Source organism: Psittacula echo (assembly GCF_963264785.1).
Source record: "Psittacula echo genome assembly, chromosome: 25".
NCBI lineage: Eukaryota > Metazoa > Chordata > Aves > Psittaciformes > Psittacidae > Psittacula > Psittacula echo.
In genome coordinates this window covers 5,865,619-5,881,273 of record NC_137760.1, presented here as the reverse complement: position 1 = coordinate 5,881,273, position 15,655 = coordinate 5,865,619, and the positions used below count along the sequence as shown (strand labels likewise).

The 15,655-nt window shown below is 63.7% G+C and overlaps 2 protein-coding genes across 5 annotated transcripts; both read left to right on the top strand.

The window, feature by feature from the left end:
- Nucleotides 1-245: 245 nt before the first annotated feature.
- Nucleotides 246-8,891, top strand: DMTN (dematin actin binding protein). 3 transcript variants are annotated; one of them, XM_080634445.1, is made up of 16 exons: nucleotides 246-442; nucleotides 4,032-4,078; nucleotides 4,228-4,284; nucleotides 4,787-4,861; nucleotides 4,993-5,148; nucleotides 5,256-5,300; nucleotides 5,379-5,487; nucleotides 5,989-6,045; nucleotides 6,118-6,270; nucleotides 6,382-6,491; nucleotides 6,580-6,685; nucleotides 6,791-6,855; nucleotides 6,941-6,989; nucleotides 7,357-7,430; nucleotides 7,536-7,616; nucleotides 7,701-8,891. In XM_080634445.1, the coding sequence occupies exons 3-16, from the start codon at nucleotides 4,267-4,269 to the stop codon at nucleotides 7,812-7,814; spliced, it is 1,212 nt and encodes a 403-aa protein (XP_080490571.1). In that variant the 5' UTR covers nucleotides 246-442; nucleotides 4,032-4,078; nucleotides 4,228-4,266; the 3' UTR covers nucleotides 7,815-8,891. The 3 variants fall into 3 exon arrangements, 2 of the variants coding, with proteins under 2 accessions (XP_080490571.1, XP_080490570.1); XM_080634444.1 differs by lacking the exons at nucleotides 7,357-7,430; nucleotides 7,536-7,616; nucleotides 7,701-8,891 and adding an exon at nucleotides 7,145-7,315; XR_013958513.1 differs by lacking the exons at nucleotides 246-442; nucleotides 4,993-5,148; nucleotides 5,256-5,300; ... (8 more) ...; nucleotides 7,536-7,616; nucleotides 7,701-8,891 and adding exons at nucleotides 547-2,970; nucleotides 4,510-4,655.
- A 52-nt stretch (nucleotides 8,892-8,943) lies between these two features.
- LOC308230003 (actin filament-associated protein 1-like) lies at nucleotides 8,944-15,259 on the top strand (the record flags this gene model as incomplete). Of its 2 annotated transcripts, XM_080634443.1 has the most annotated exons (15): nucleotides 8,944-9,115; nucleotides 11,238-11,438; nucleotides 11,536-11,612; nucleotides 11,798-12,172; nucleotides 12,250-12,429; nucleotides 12,624-12,707; nucleotides 12,892-12,970; nucleotides 13,040-13,257; nucleotides 13,331-13,461; nucleotides 13,546-13,666; nucleotides 13,746-13,836; nucleotides 13,998-14,147; nucleotides 14,257-14,417; nucleotides 14,502-14,618; nucleotides 14,712-14,867. In XM_080634443.1, the coding sequence occupies 15 exons, from the start codon at nucleotides 8,944-8,946 to the stop codon at nucleotides 14,736-14,738; spliced, it is 2,184 nt and encodes a 727-aa protein (XP_080490569.1). In that variant the 3' UTR covers nucleotides 14,739-14,867. The 2 variants fall into 2 exon arrangements, with proteins under 2 accessions (XP_080490569.1, XP_080490568.1); XM_080634442.1 differs by having other exon boundaries at nucleotides 13,998-14,417; nucleotides 14,502-15,259.
- Nucleotides 15,260-15,655: the final 396 nt, after the last annotated feature.

Sequence of the window (15,655 nt, the reverse complement as noted above, 5' to 3'; positions counted from 1 at the left end):
CTGGGCCCCACCAGCACCATCCAGGCTCTTCCTGACAGCGGTCAGCGCTGGGCAATCAGGGTTGGTGTCTGTTTTCCTCCCTTTGTGCCGCGAGAGCGAGCGGCGGCGGGAGCGAATACTGCTTCGTCATGATGCCGGCTAATTCTCCCCTTGTTGGGAAAGGGACTGAGCCAGCAGCAGAGGTGGGGAGCGGCGGCAGCACCCACCCAGCCCTGCGCATCCACCCGCCCTGGCACCCAGCGCCGTTATCGGGGCTGCGGGCGGGCGCTGGCGGCGGGAGATAGGCTCAGCTGCGGCTCCCGCTCCCGGATGCCGCAGCGGTGGCTGGGCCGGGGCCAGGGCGACCTACGGTGGAATTTGGTGGCCAAACGAGTACAGGAAGCCAGGGGCGGCCCCCCCGCAGCTCCCCATGGCTGGAGGTACGCGGCGTCCTCAGCGCTAGGTGAGTGGCGTGGCCCTTGCGCGGCTCCATGAGGAGAGGGGCAGGAGAGGGACATGGAGAGGGGATACCCTGGGGGGGGCGGGAGGGGCTGGTTTATTGGGGATGGCATCGGCCGACCTTTGCTTTGCTCTCCCGTCCTTTGCTGCCCGTTCCCGGGGGGGGTGAAGACAGCCCCAGGGCTTGTTTCTCCCTTTTATTCCCCCCCCACACTTTTTCCTCCCCTCCCTTTTCCTCCGTGCCCCCTCCCCACACCGGCACTGCACAGCCAGATTCCCTTGCCGGGGGGGGGGACAAGACACCGTAGGGATGGGAAGGGCGGTGCCGTGGGGACGCGGGTGACACGCAGGTACCCTCCCAAGGCTCCCACCCGTGTCCCCTCCTCAGCAGCACCCCACTTCATCGCAGGACACCCCCCGGCAGAGCAGGGACATCCTCCTGTCTTCCTTCCCTGGGGACATTGCCATCGGCACCGTGTATCCCAAGGGAGGAGGGCAGTCATCCCCAGCCCCACTTGTGGAGTGAGTTTGTGGGGTCTCGGCGCTGGTCCTAGGAGGGGGACACTCCCATTCCGCTCTCCCCAAGCTCAGGCTGTGAAAGGGTTTGATTCTCCCTATGCTGGGGCTGTGGCCATTGGGGTCTCAGAGTTTTGGACCCCCCCTGCTCCTCTTGCCTACATCCAGCCACATGGCAAGGGCAGGAGAGGCCAAATTCCCATCGCTCCATTGCCATGGAGCATCGGGGGGTTGCCTGGGGGGGGAAATGGGGTTCAGTGCCCGGCCCCCAGGTCTTGGCCATGGATGGAGCCGTGGGGGTCAGCTCCGGCTATGGGCAGGCAGGGTTAAAGCAGCCTTTCCCAAGTAGACCTGGGCCACCAGCTGCCACCTCGGCTGCAGGTAGCCCCATAACCACATCCCACTGCCTCGCATCCTGCCAGGCGGGTGCCCAACTGCTGGGCCCCACACACAGCATTGGGGTACCCAGGGACCTGCCACCCCAAACTGCTCAGTGCAGGAGCCCATCTGTGGCTGTCGGCATCATCAGCCCCACACTGGGAGCCCCCGTGGGTCTCTCTGGCCCCTCTGCATGTGGGATGAGCAGGCTAATCCCGCTTTAATCCCAGATTATGTGCCACGTGAGCCGCTGCCCAGAGCAGGCTGCGGTGTGGCCATCGGGGCAGGGGGGCTGCGGAGGGACCCCATCACTCAGGACCTGCAGAGCCACTTCTGGGGGCTCAGAGGCTCCTGTAGGGATGGGGGCCAGGAGAGTGGCTGGGTTAGCCCAGGATGGGAGGAGTGGTGTAGCTGGAGGAGGTGGAAATGTCCCCATCGTCTCCAGCATCTGCAGGATGGGGTGGATGGGTTGCTCCTATCCCCCCTCTACCCAGGGAAGCTGAGGCATGGAGCATCCCTGTGTCCCTGGGAGGGGACAGGGGCAGGGTGCACGTTGTTCCCTACGGGATGGAAAAATCCCAGGGCGCTGGAGCTGGCAGCTGGTGGCTTTTAAGGCCACTGATGCATCCCTCGCGCAGTGGCACGGAAGCAATGGGCTGTCAATAGCCGGGTGCTGCTTCGATGGGGAGGGAAAGGACGAGAAGCAGGACAAAGGAGGAGCGGCCACCGGGGACACGCGGCGCGGGGACACGCGTGCTCCCACCATCGCCACCGAGCTGCCGGCGGGGCCCCGTGTGCGGCCGTGCCTCGGTTTCCCCGGCGTGGGGGGGATGCTCCGTGTCTCTGGCTCGGGGTTGCGTTGGGAGGAGGAGGAGGAGGAGGCCGGGGCTGGGCTGGAAGCACCGGACGCTGTTCCCAGCGCTGTCGGGAACCGTCTGTTCAGGGAACTTGTGACCCCACCGTGTCCTCCCCCTCCATTGCTGGCAGGGAGCCGGGGAAGCTGCAGGAGCACAGAGGGGCAAGGCGGGCAGCGGGGAGGAGGAGGAGTGGGGAGGAAGGCCGGGGGTCCCTGCTCAGTGCCCCCCAGCGAGGGGGGTGCGTGCAGCCTGGCTCCGGTGCTCGGCGCTGATGGCTTTGGCTGCTGTGGAAAGTCAAATCCGGATTTCCTCGGGGTGGGGAGGAGGGAACTGGCCTCTTCCCGCTGCAGCGTCACCACAGGCTGTGCTGGAACCCAGCGGGCTCCCCCCCCGACACGTCTGTCCCTCCATCCATCCTTCCTCCAGCGCTCTTCCTATCTCCTTGCATCTCCTTCCTCTCTTCACTCGAGCCAAGCTCCGTGGGTACCCTCAGCATCACCCTGTGGGGGGGGGGGACGACGCACGGTGTTCCCCCCCCATCACCCTCCCGGACCGGGAAAATCCCAAACACGCTCCGTGCCGGCCTTATCTTGGCGAGCAGGAGAGCGTGTAGGAGCCTGCCAGCGAGATTGGAGAGGTTGCCATGGGGAGGGCGGCTGCCATCGGGGCGGGGGCTCCCTGCGGGTGACAGATAACGCGTCCCCAGGCGGGGGGGGTGTCAGTGTCCGCGGCGGCTGTGCAGCCCTGGCACCCCTCAAACAGCGTTCCCGGCTCGGTCACGGCAGGTGTCCCTGGCTCCGCTTGTTTTCCTTCCCACCAGCATCCGCATCCACCCATCCCCGCGCCCGCCCTCCAGCCGCTTCCTCCGCTCCCGCTCTTTGCTGTCTCATCCGTCTGCTCAGCACCACCACGGCGTCCCCACCGCCAGCCCATTCCATGGGGTGTGAGCTGGAAGCAAGGGGCTGCCCCAGTGCTGCTGCTCGGAGTGTGAGCTCCTGGTGCGGTGCTGCCTTGGTGCCTGTCCCTGTCAGGTCCTGGAGAGCCTCGGCAGGTGCCAGGAATGGGTGTCAGTGGATAAAGCAGGGGGGTGTTTGTGCCAAGGTTGTCTCAAAGGAGGGATTAGGGCAGTGCTGGAGTCACCATCCCTGCAAGTGTTCACACACAATGTAGATGAGACCCTCAGTGCCATGGGTTAGTGGTGGCCTTGGCAGTGCTGGGGAGCAGTTGGACTTGATGAGCTTAAAGGTCTTTTACAACTGAGTTGATTCCATGGTTCCATGATGCTGGCCCAGAGCTGCCAGCAGAGCCTCCTCATCCCGGCTCAACCCTCAGAGGAGAGAGTGATGGTGGTACCTTGTGCTGCGCTGGAGGACGCTCCAGGCGTGGTCACACCTGATCCTTCTCCATTGCTTCGTCCCACTGGGATGGGCTCTGTACCCCTGCTGGGAGCTATAGACCAGGGGGACAGTGGCTTGGGGTCCCCAGAGGTGGTGGCGTCTCCCCAGCGCTGCACTCAGGGCTCCACGCTGCTGTTGTTGTTGTTGCCTGGATTGCACGAGGGTGTTCCCCTCCCAGAGGAGAAGCTTGGAGGAGAATGGGGAATTTTCCCCTTTGTGTGGGGCATTGTGGGCCCCGAGCACGGGGAGGGCTCAGCACAACGTCCCGCGGCCGCTGCTGGAGCCTTCTGGAGGCCGCTCGCTGCTGATGGACAAAGGGCTTCATTCCCCCTGCTCCGCTTGCCAACCCTCGTCAGCAGCCACCAGGGTGGCAGGGACAAGGTTGGGCTTCCCACCGCTGTCATCCTCTAAAGCCGTTGTCACCTCTCTCTTGTCTCCCCTGCAGAGGCAGCACCCGAGCACCCAGAGGGATGTGGAGCCACAGAGGCAGCGGTGAGTGCTGGCATCCCTTGTAAGCTGGTCCTGGATACACGTTTGGGTCTGGTGTGCTCTGCCCAGCCCCACTGCCCTGGGCCACCTCACCCTGGGGTGCTCCCTGTGCAACCTGGCAGCACCCCAAAATCTCGGCTGTTGCCTTGCAGGACCCTGTGACTGACACAACCCCTCCAGCCCACAGCTGAATGGAAAGACAGCAGAAGGTAAGGAGGGGGAACAAGGGAAAGGGGCAGGGGACCACGGGCAGGGTGCTGGGGACCACGGGCAGGGTGCTGGGGACCACGGGCAGGGTGCTGGGTGCATGCAGGCAATGGGAAGCCCTTCATTTAAGGAAGGCACACAGGGGCTGGCGGCCAAGGACAGCAGCAGCACCACCATGGGGTGCTGCTAGCAGGGCCCTGCCTTCCTCCTCCTCCTCCTCCTCCCAGCCCAGCCTGGCAGCACCATCTAGTGGCAACGTGTCCTGGCCCAAGCCACTGTCACCTCTCGGGTGTCCCCTGCCCTGAACCACAACGCTGGAGCAAAGGAGACCCCAGCGCCCAACCCCAAGGACGTTTTGCCCCGGAGCACTGAGGTCCATGGGGCACAGGGGTGTCCCCCGGGCCCCCCTGCCATGCCCCAGGGTCCTGACCATGACCCTGAGCCCCTTCCTGGGCTGGCCTTGCCAAAGATGAGGTTTGCCAACATCTCCCCTTTTCCTTCCAGCAACCACTGACCTCCCCTGGGAGTGTCTGTTCCTCCCGTGGGTCCAGCGTCCCCGGATCACCCTCCAGCATCGTGGTAAGAGGCCACCCACCTCCACCCGAGGGGTCAGGGTCACCCCCAAACCCTCCTCATCATCCCCAGAGGATGCTAACCCCGATATCCCCTTTCTGCACCCAAGAAACAAAGGCACTTTTCTTTCTTTCCAGGCCAAAATGGACAACGAGGTTCTGGGCTACAAGGACCTGGCTGCCATCCCTAAGGATAAAGCAATCCTGGACATTGAGCGCCCCGACCTGATGATCTATGAACCCCATTTCACCTATTCGCTCATGGAGCACGTGGAGCTGCCCCGGAGCCGAGAGGTGAGGAGTCCCAGGGTGTTCTGGGGGGTCAGGGTGGGGAAACCCCCCCGGATAGTGGGGTCCCATAGAGCAGATGCCTGGAATAAATCACTGCTTGCTCTCTGCAGCGCTCCCTGTCTCCCAAATCCATCTCTCCTCCTCCGTCTCCAGAGGTGAGTACTGACACATTGGGGTGGACGGAGGGCTCCAAGGGGGGGTGATGCTGAATTACCCCCCCCCTTCACCTGCAGGTCATCCGGGAATGGCTGGAGAGCCGGACCCCCGGCAGCACCCCGCAGCCCCCCTCGCGCCAGGGCGGCAGCTCGGCCCGCAGCAGCGTGCAGCACTTCCATAGACCCGGTACGAGTCCCAGCACCAGGACACACAGAGCGACCCAGGGGGTCCTGGTGAGCCCCTTGGAGCCAGGCTGAGAGAGCTGGGCTGGGGCAGCCTGGAGAAGAGAAGGCTCCTGAAGGGGAGACCTGAGAGCAGCTCCAGTGCCTAAAGGGGCTGCAGGAAACCTGGAGAGGGGCTTGGGACAAGGGCCTGTAGGGACAGAGCAAGGGGAATGGCTTTAACCTGCCAGAGGGGAGACTGAGATGAGCTCTTAGGCAGAAGCTCTTCCCTGTGAGGGTGCTGAGGCGCTGGAACAGGGTGCCCAGAGAAGCTGTGGCTGCCCCATCCCTGGCAGTGTTCAAGACCAGGTTGGACACAGGGGCTTGGAGCACCCTGCTCCAGTGGAAGGGGTCCCTGCCCGTGGCAGGGGTTGGAGCTGGAGGAGCTTTAAGGTCCCTTCCAACCCAAACCAGTCTGGGATTCCATGATTCTATTCCCGGCCCCAAACCCCCTTTTTCCTTGCAGAGACCGACACAACAGAGCTCAACATATACAAGAAGCCTCCGATCTACAGGCAGAAAGGTGAGCAGGGGGGGTCTGTGCCACGGGATGGAGCACCCATGGGCGCTGCCTGACCCTCCCTGTGCCCTGCAGAGCACCACTCCAGCGCCCACCATGGGAAGCATCTCATAGAGGATCTGATCATTGAATCCTCCAAGTTCCCGGCGGCACAGCCCCCAGATCCCAACCAGCCTGCCAAGATCGAGACCGACTACTGGCCGTGCCCCCCGTCCCTGGCTGTAGTAGGTAGGTGGGGAGCAGGGATAGGGGAGGGAACGGGCTGCACCAGGGGGTGTATTCCCCCCAGAGACCCCATGGGGATGCTGAGGATGGATGTAACCTCCCATCTTCCCACAGAGACGGAGTGGAGGAGGAGGATGGCCTCCAAGAGAGGGGAGGAGGAAGAGGAGGACCTGACGGAGGAGATGAAGAACCTGCGGGAGCTCCAGAGGCAGGAGCTGAGCAAGGTGAGAGGCAGGACAAGCGGGTGGGCGCCCTGTGAAAGGCTGGGGCTGTGCTGACATTGACCCCCCGCCTGTGCCCCTTTGCCCCCAGATCACCTCCAACCTCGGGAAGCTGATCCTGAAGGAGGAGATGGAGAAATCTCTTCCCATCCGGAGGAAAACCCGCTCGCTGCCGGACCGGACACCTTTCCACACGTGTAAGTGGGATGATGCTCTTCCCATAACCGTCCCCTCGGGCTGCCTGCACCCTGCCAAGCCCCACAGCCCTGCCTGCACCTCTGTGATCTCCTGTTCTCTTGCAGCTCTGCACACAGGCAGCTACAAGAGTTCCTCGCTGCCCGCCTCTGGCAGGAGCACCCTCACCCGGGTGAGTGCACGCAGCTCCTGGGCTGCACCTTCATGGATGGGGTCTGGGTGGCATCACCCTGATCCTGTCCCCTGTCCCCTTCCAGCTGCAGTCAGCAGAGTTCAGCTCAGCAGGCAGCGAGAAGAGCAGCCCTGGTGAGCATCAGGGGATGTGGGAGATGTCCCACGGGATGAGGGATGCTGGGGCTTTGCAGAGAGTGGAAAACCATTGCTTGGGGCTCAGCATCACCCAGGTGGGGGGACACAGTGGGGGGGGCCGGGGCTGAGTCCTGCTCCTCTGTGTTTTCCAGGCCTGCAGGTAAGCGCTCATCCAGATGCTGATGGAGACCCATCGAGAGGGTGATGTACATGGGGGGAACATGGACACCTCAGAGTGTGTCCCGGGGGGAAAGGGGAGAGCTGGGAGGGGAAAGGTTGGGTTTCCAGTCCCCAGGCTGGAGCCCATCACCCTGGCTTCAGTTTAGGTGGGAAAGACCAGCCCTTTGGGGAGGTCTGACACCAGGTTTGCCCCCTCAGAATGGCCAGCGTGGACGCATGGATAGAGGCAATTCCCTGCCCAGCATGCTGGAGCAAAAGGTGAGTGGGGCAGGGGGACACTAGGGAGTATGGAGGGGGTCTTAGAGCCTTGGGGTTTGGGGGGGGGAGCTGTGGAAGGAATCTGACATCCCCCCCATCCTGCAGATCTACCCCTATGAGATGCTGATGGTGACAAACAGAGGCCGTGTGAAGCTGCCCCCCGGCGTGGACAGGACCAGGCTGGAGGTAGGGGCTGAGCTGGGCTCTGGGGGGCACCCAGAGGAGGGGGGGACCCTTCACCCCATCCTCCTCCTCCTCTCCCCTGCACAGCGTCACCTCTCCCCTGAGGATTTCCTGCGGGTCTTCGAGATGCCCCCCGAGGAGTTCAGCAAACTGGCCCTGTGGAAGCGCAATGAGCTCAAGAAGAAAGCCTTCCTCTTCTGAGCCCTCCTTCCCCACCGGAGCCCGCCTGGCCCCGCGCTCAGCCCGTGTCGTGCCCTGTGACCGCTTTAGGGCTCTCAGCCGGTTTTTATTAGGACCCCCCCTCTTCCCATCTCCACCAACCCCTTCCTCACACCCACACCCCCCCGCGGGATAACGGGATAAGGGCTCGGGGGGCTCCGCTGCGGGGCGATGGGGCCGGGGGCTGTCCTGGAGCAGGCACGGTTCAGCCCAGAGGGGAGGTTTGGGGGGTCTCTGTGCTTTGTGCCCCCCATTCCTGCCCCCGGGCACGCTGGCAGGGCAATGCCTGGCTCTGGTTTTGCCCAGGATGTGTCAGCTCCATTGGGCTCCCCCCCAGTGCCTCCAGCCCCTTTGCCCCCCACACTTTCACCCCAAGACTTGGGAAGAGCCTGGGGGGGCGACTCACTGCCAGACCCATGTGCTCCCGGCAATGCCAGGCTGGCATCCCACCCTGCCCCGCTGCAGACCCTCTTTACCATCACTCCTCCTGTGCCAGGACACACGCGCTGCCAGACCCTGCCCAGCACCGCACTGGTGGGTGCTGGTGATGTGGAGCACGGTGGGATGGGGCAGGGGGTGGCAGAGCTGGGGTCCTCGTAGGGGACCTCCTGCTTCATCTCCACCTGCAGGAGAAGCGCTGGGGATGCAGCAGGGCAAGGGGGTGATGCAGCCCTGCCTGGTCCCCCATGGCACCGGGCAGCACCTTCGTCCCTTCTCACACTTCTCCCATCCCCTTTGGGCACACGTTTTGGGCAGGACCCCTCTGCCGCCTGCACCCTCTATCCCCCCACGCTCCCTGTTTTCTGTTTCCAGCCACTTTTCCAGCCGCTAGACCTTGTTGGGATGTAAAGAATGTAATTTATCGGGGAACCACTCGCCCATACTTGCCTTTCACTGCTACAAACTACATATCTATAAATATATATATAAATATGGGTTGTTTTCTGACTGACTTACAGTGATTCACTTTCTGTTCTGTTAGAGTTTATTTGATTTCGCTGGTGTCGGAGAATCCGCGTGAGTGAGTTTTTGCTGGCAATTAAAGGTGAAATGGCTTTATTGGGCTCCAGTGCTTTGCTTTCCCCTTCTCGCCTTTCCCGAGTCCCTGCAGATGGCGATGGTGCTCCGGGAAGGATGCGGAGCCCTTCCCCGCCTTCCTCCCGCCCTGCCCGGGTTGTGCTGGGGGCCCGGAGGGTGTGTGCGAGCCGAGCCGGGTCCCCGCTGCCCCGGTCCCGATCCCGGTGCGCGATGTGAGCGCATCCGCACCATGGCCCGGCAGAGAGGTACGAGAGGCACAAAGAGCTGGGGGGGCTTTAAAGCCTGCAAAGGGGTGAAGGAAAAGGCAGAAGGTGCGGGTGAAGCTGTGTAGGGGTGTCCTGGGGGCGTGTGAGTGTGTAAATGGGGGTGAATGTGTGTAAATGGGGGGTGAAAAGGGGTGTACGGGAAGGAGGAAAAGGGGGAAAGGGGAGTTTAGGGTGATGGGGATGTGCGTGGAGCTGTGGGAAGGGGTGCAGGGGGTAGGGTGTGGGTGACAGGGCTGGGGTGCCCCCAAACATAGGGTATGGGAGTGTGGGGCCAGCACCCTCCATGGGGTGATCTAGGGGCGCAGCAGCCATGGCCTGGAGCCTCCCCACATGATGGGTCATGCTGTGGCCAGGAGCAGCTCCAGGCTTGGGGCCTCCAACCTCCTCCTCTGACTCATCCCACTCTGGGTCAGAGCCACCCCGAGCACTGGAGTGGGGCCGTGGGATGCCCCTGAGCTGCTGCACCCCATGAGAGTGGGGTGAGCCTCACTGCACAGAGGAAAATGCACTTGGCCATAAGGCAGAGGTGCCAGCCCTGACTCCTGTGGGTGCGGGCATCACCCAGGCATCACCCAGTCATCCCTGCTCCCATGGCATCCCTTTGGACAGCCTTCATCCTCTTCCTCCGATGATGAAGAGGATGCCAGGAAGTTGGGCCCATCCCATGGGAGAGGGTGCCTTGCCAGGAGGTGGTTGTGTGTTTGGGGGGTGTTTTCCTTCCGCCCCACAGATGGTTTTCATTGGGGATGCCTTTCCTTGGCACCCTCAGCTTCACACCCTGGGTCATGCTGGGGTGAGGGCAGCCCCTGCCTGCCCCACAGCGGGCTGGGGGGCCCAGCACAGGGCCCCTGCCCCACTGCTGGGGGGGAGGATGGAGGGAGGGCTGAGGGGTGAGTGGACACAGATGTCATTGCCCAGGAATTCAGCCTGGGTGGAGGAGAGGAGAAAGGGAGGGAGAGGAAGAACCAGGCACATCGGGCATGGGGACAGCGCCTGTGCACCCCCCGCCCCGATCACCCTGTGCCCATCAGTCCCTGCCCATGGTGGGGGCAGCCCCTGCCCAGCTGCCACCCCCAGTCCCCCCAAGGAGCCCATTCCCCCCTCCCCTTCCCCAGTTTCCAGGGAAATCCAGATGTTTGGGCCCAGCTCCGGCATTGCTCAGCCTCCTGCCAGATGTTTCCTCTCCCTCCGGGCAGGGGTGTGTGCTCCTCGCTGGGGACACCGGGAGAGGGACAGTGCTCCTCAAGCCATCACCTCCAAAGGGGCTTCTGCATCCCGCAGGGGCTGTCCCTGTTCCCGTTGGGAATTGGCAGGGGGAGGCTGGGAGCAGGGGGAGCAGTGGGTTTGTAGTGGGTCTGTGCAGGGAGCACAGTGATGGAAACCGCTTCCAGATGCTTGCAGGAAGGAGCTGGAGGTCAGGCAGAGACCCTGGGGGCATCTGCTGGGGTGGCAGCCCAGGACTACGGGTGTGCGAGGTCCTGCTCTGCCACGTGCTTCCCCACACCTGAAGGGACCCAGAGCTAGCACTGTTTGGGGCTGGGCCCTCAACCCATCACCCTCTGGCTCTCCCCACTTTGGGGCTCATGGGGCTGAGGCAGCGCTGTCCCATCCCATGGGAATCTCATATTCCCCAGCCAGGGTGAGGGAGCACAAAGCAGCTCCTTGTCCCACTCCATCCCTCCTTCCTGGCACGGCAGGGTCGGGGTCTCCAGCCAGTGCTGAGTCCCAGCCCTGCTCCCTGCCCTTGGGAATGCTCAGTGTTTCTGGCCTTCATCAGCTGCTCCCACGGGCTATTCCCCCTCTTTCTCCTCCTCCACATGGAGGAGCAGCACATTGGGCTGCCCGGTGCAGCCCCTGGCCCCTGTTCCCCTTGCCCAGCCGGGAACAAACCCGCTCTGTGAGCACAAACAGAGCATCCTTCATCACCACGGGGCACTGTGCCCCTTCCTCATCCTCCCCCGGCACCCTGGGCTGGTCAATAGTGGGATTGTGTGAAGCAAGAACACGCAACTCCACATTGGAGAGCCCCTGCCGTTGGATGAGCATCCTGCCTGCACTCTGCTCCGGTGGGGTGTCGATGGCACATCCCTGTGTCCTGCAGACCTGGACAAGCTGCTGTCGGACCTGCGGTCCTTCCTGCTCATCCTGGACCGGGAAAGCCTCAGCGCCGTGGCTCGGGATAAGAAGAAGTCGGTGGCTGAGCTCCTGTCGCGGCTGCAGAGCCCCTCGAGTGAGCGTGGGGATGCAGAGTACATGATCATGCGCTGCCTCTCGCCGTCCCCACAGGGCCAGCTCAGCCCTGGTGAGTCCATGCTCTGACCCACACCCCCTCTCCTCCAGACCCTCATTCCCAGGATTCCAGGCTCCTGACATCCCACACAACGCTGCTTTCCCCCCAGGAGCCAGGAGGATGGATGCAACAGGAGGAAGAACCTGTGAGTGCCACGCAACCAGGACCCTGAGCCTGCACGGAGGGGTAAGCGTGGAGGGGCTGCACGGTGATGGGAGATGGGCAACCAGTGACCATCCCCGCACTGCAACCTTGCTCACACGGGGGTCTGGTCACGCCGAGAAGGCTCCAGTGCTGCTGCCGTCTCCTCTGGGGACATGTGGGGCTCTCCCCTGGGGGCAGCAGCTTTGGAGCACCCCTTGTTTCCCCAGAGCAAGGTCCCTGGTGTCTCGCTGTCCCCACCAGCCGATGACTCCTATGAAGATGCTGAACCCCTCGGTCCCAGCCGCTGCTCCGGTGAGCACCGCACCGCATCCCCTCCCCGGCACCCGCACGCACCCAGCACCCTGGTGCCAGCCCGGCTCTCAGGCGGTGCCGACACCGACAGCAGCCACTACGAGTCGTACGAGGAGGATGAGGAGGGTGTGAAGGACCGTGCTCACTACCTGCGGCGGCCGCTGGGCACCGGCCGCGATGCTGAGCGCAGCGGGCGACCCGAGGCGCAGCTCTGCGGCTTCCTGTGGAGGAAGCGCTGGCTGGGGCAGTGGGCGAAGCAGCTCTTCATCGTCCGCGAGCATGTGCTGCTGGTGAGCGGCCGGCGGGGCTGGGTGAAGGCGGGGAATGGGGCCCCAGCGGGTCCCTGAGCTCCGCTCTGCCCCTGCAGTGCTTCAGGTACGCCGCCGACCCGCAGCCGGTGCTGGAGCTGGACCTGCGGGGCTGCCAGGTCACCTGTAAGGCCAAGCAAGGCAAGAAGATGCCGCACACCCTGAAGGTGACGGGGACAGCAGGAGAGGTGCTCATCATCGGCTTCCAGAGCCGGCAGCAGGCTGAGGACTGGAGGAAGGTTTGGAGGTGTTGCAGCCTGGCAGAGCTCTGCATGGGCAGGAGGGAGCGGTGGGCAGGGAGAAATGAGGCACAGCCCCATGGGGTGCTGCCGAAGTGGCTGGGGATGTCCCCATCCATCCCCACGGTGCCTGGAGCATGGTTCGATGGAGAGCAGGCATCTGGGGCTGCAGAGCTCCCCTTCTCCTTTGATAGGTGATTGAAGAGGTCAGCAGCGATGCCCCGGGCGGGCTGGCATCCATCAGCACCTCATCACCACCATCCTCCAGGCTCAGCAGGGTGAGCTGCCTGTTCTTCCATGGGAAACCCAGGCATGGGAAAGGGGATGCAGTGAATGCACCCCAAATCCCATCCTGCCATCCCCACTGGCTGATGCTGAGGGGGAGGGCCTTCATGTCACGGGGTGGGGGTGAGGGTGCTTAAGTCCTGCAGGGATTGGGACTCCTTGGATCATCATCCTCAGGCTGGCAAGGAGGAAGAGGAGGATTGCTCGAGGCAGAGCCCCGCCCGCAGCCCGCGGGCTGGAGAGGACGCTAAAGGAGGTGCGATGCTGAAGGGCAGCGGGCCGGGGGTGTCTCTGGCTCGGTGCTGACGGGGGGATGCCCCCGCAGGGTTCCTGTCGGTGCGGCTGCGCGGGCGCTGGCAGCGGCTGTGGTGCGCGGTGCGGCAGGGAGCCCTGCGCATGGTCCCGGAGCCCGGCAGCGCCCAGCGCCCCGTCTGCGCCCTGCGCCTGGAGGGATGCGAGGTGAACCCCAGCACGGCCACCGGCTCCCCCCAGCGCCTCCGCATCCGCATCGCCCAGCGCGGCCGGGAGCTCGCTTTGCTGCAGGTGAGCAGCCTCTGCCGCATCCCGCATCCCTTCCCCGGCCCCCGCTGAACCCGGCCCCTCTGCCCCACACCAGACACGTTCGGATGAGGAGAGGGAAGCCTGGCTGAAGACCCTGCAGGCCAGGGGAGGAGCGGAACCAGCCAGCAACAGTCCCCACGATGAGAAACCCAGGCTGGGCAATGCCAGCAGCTGCCCTGCTGCAGGGTAAGGGGGCACTGGCCAGGGTTCCTGCCCTCCTGCTCCGTTATGGGCATGCAGGTGACAACGGGACCCTCGTCCTGCTTGCAGCGGGCTGCTCCAGCGCCGTGTTCCGACACCCAACGCCTACATGGATGATCCCTTTGGGCAGCTCCCACCAGCAGAGGTTCCCAAGCATCTCTACTCCAACATGGAGCGGCTGCAGCAGCTGGTAACTACCGTTTGCCCTTGCATGCAAGCCCCAGGATGAAGGGGATGGGCTCCCACCACCCACTGGCTTGCTTCCACAGCAGCAGAGCTTGGACCGAGCAGTGCAAGGGCAGCGCAGGAGACCCGTGTCTGCGCTGCCCATGGGTGCCTGCAGCAGCACCCTGCAGGCAGGTGAGCAGGGGCTGGGTGCTCCATGCAAGGGGCAAGGGGACCCCCCCCATGAACCCCAGCCCCATGTGCTGGGATGGAGGCTGAGGTGCCCCCAAGCACGGTGTTGATTCCTCTGCCCTTCTTCCTGGGCGTCCTTCCTCCTGAGCATCCTTCCTCCCCAGCACCAGCAGCAGCTCCCCGGAGCAGGGCAGCCAGCCCACAGTGGGTGAAGGTGAGCTCCGATCTCTGGAGCAAGGATCTCTCCCAATCCCAGCGCACCCTGACGCTGCCTGAGAGGAAAGGAACTCGGGATGGGCTGGAGATCCTCATCGGTAGGGCTGCAGAAGGGCTCTGCTCCTGTGCAGGAGGTGCCTTGTCCTTCCCCAAGGCTGAGGGGGTTGAGAGGTGCCTGGGCTTGGCAGTGCCACCATGTCCTTGCAGGGAAAAGAGCCTTCCCGAAGCTGGAGGAGAAGGTGGGGCAGCTGGAGAGTGCCTGCCGCATGAAGGGCAGGCTGAAGGCTGGCTCCGAGATGAACCTGCTGGCCATCGGCACCTCACTGAAGGGCCACATCGCTGCCACCAGCGGCTCGGCTGGCTCCGAGGTGGGCGCACTGGGGAGGGCAGGGGATGCAGGGAGCAGGGGGGGCCGGGGCAGGCATTGCCCTCTCTCCATTCCGCTTTTCCAGCAGGGCTCATTCCTCACGCCGCTGCTGAAGCGCACGGCATCGGCCAGGAGCGCCCTGAGGCCGTCACCACCCTCCCCGCTCATGGTGGAGAGGGGAAATGTGCTGCAGAAGAGAAAGGTACCGGCGGGACGCTCTGGGAGGGCAGAGTTGGGGTGAGCTGGGTACCACCCGTGCACCGGGGGGTGACCGCCCCTCTCGGGTGCTCTCCAGGAGTGGGAGATGAAGTCTGTGATGTGACCGGTGCCGCAGGAGCTTCAGGGCACCCCTCAGCTGAACGGAGGCTGCACGTGGACCGTGCAGGACCCGCCTGGTGCCTGGTTTTAACCATCAATATCAACGCTACAACTACGCACATCTATTTTTTATATAGATATATATATACATATAAACTGTCCATCCGTGGGTCTGAGTTTCCCTGGAATGGCTGGAGGGGGGTGAGCCCCTCACGGCGTCGCCCCCTTCTCACCCATCCCGCCTTGGTTTTGGGGCACAGATTTCCCTACTGCAACCTCCCGAGCTGCTGGTTCTGTCCCTAATGTGGGTCCAGAGCATCAGCAGCACCCCCAGAGACCCCGGTCATGGGGTGGGATGTGGATACACCCCGGACCAAGCACCCAGCAGACACACACAGAGTGATGGGGGGTGCTTGGGGCACTTAACTGCACCTTCGCGGAGCCAGCAGGACCCAGGCTGGGCCCTGGGCTGCTCCCCAGTGCTGTGCTCGTCACGGCTCGGGGTCCATCGTGGAAATGTGGGGGTTTAAGGATTAAAATGATGATGATAGTAATAATAATTAGTCCTAAAAGTTGGCTTGTTCCGGGCTCTGCTGGGGAGATGGGAGCTGGGGAAGGGGTGCATGGGGGGTGTCACCGTCCCAGTGCGAGGTATTCCTAGGGGGATATCCGCATCCCGGTGCAGGGTGTTCAGAGGGGGCTGTCCCTGTCCTGGTGCATGGGGAATATCCTCGTCCCGGCGCTTGGAGCTGTCTCCATCCCGGTGCGAGGTGTTCAGGGGGGCTGTCCCCGTCCCGCAGCCCAGGGCAGCCCCCGCTGCACTTTTAGTGCTGTGGGACCTTCCAAACACAGCCCCCCCCAACCCCTCCTCCCCGTTCCCCGTCCCATCCCCATCCCTCCGGCTCTGGAGCCGTCGGGGGA

Excerpts from the sequence above, each read along its gene's own strand:
- DMTN (XM_080634445.1), top strand. Across the intron at positions 4,862-4,992 it reads GATCACCCTCCAGCATCGTG|GCCAAAATGGACAACGAGGT; the intron begins GTAAGAGGCCAC and ends CTTTCTTTCCAG. Across the intron at positions 7,431-7,535 it reads CCAGCATGCTGGAGCAAAAG|ATCTACCCCTATGAGATGCT; the intron begins GTGAGTGGGGCA and ends CCCATCCTGCAG.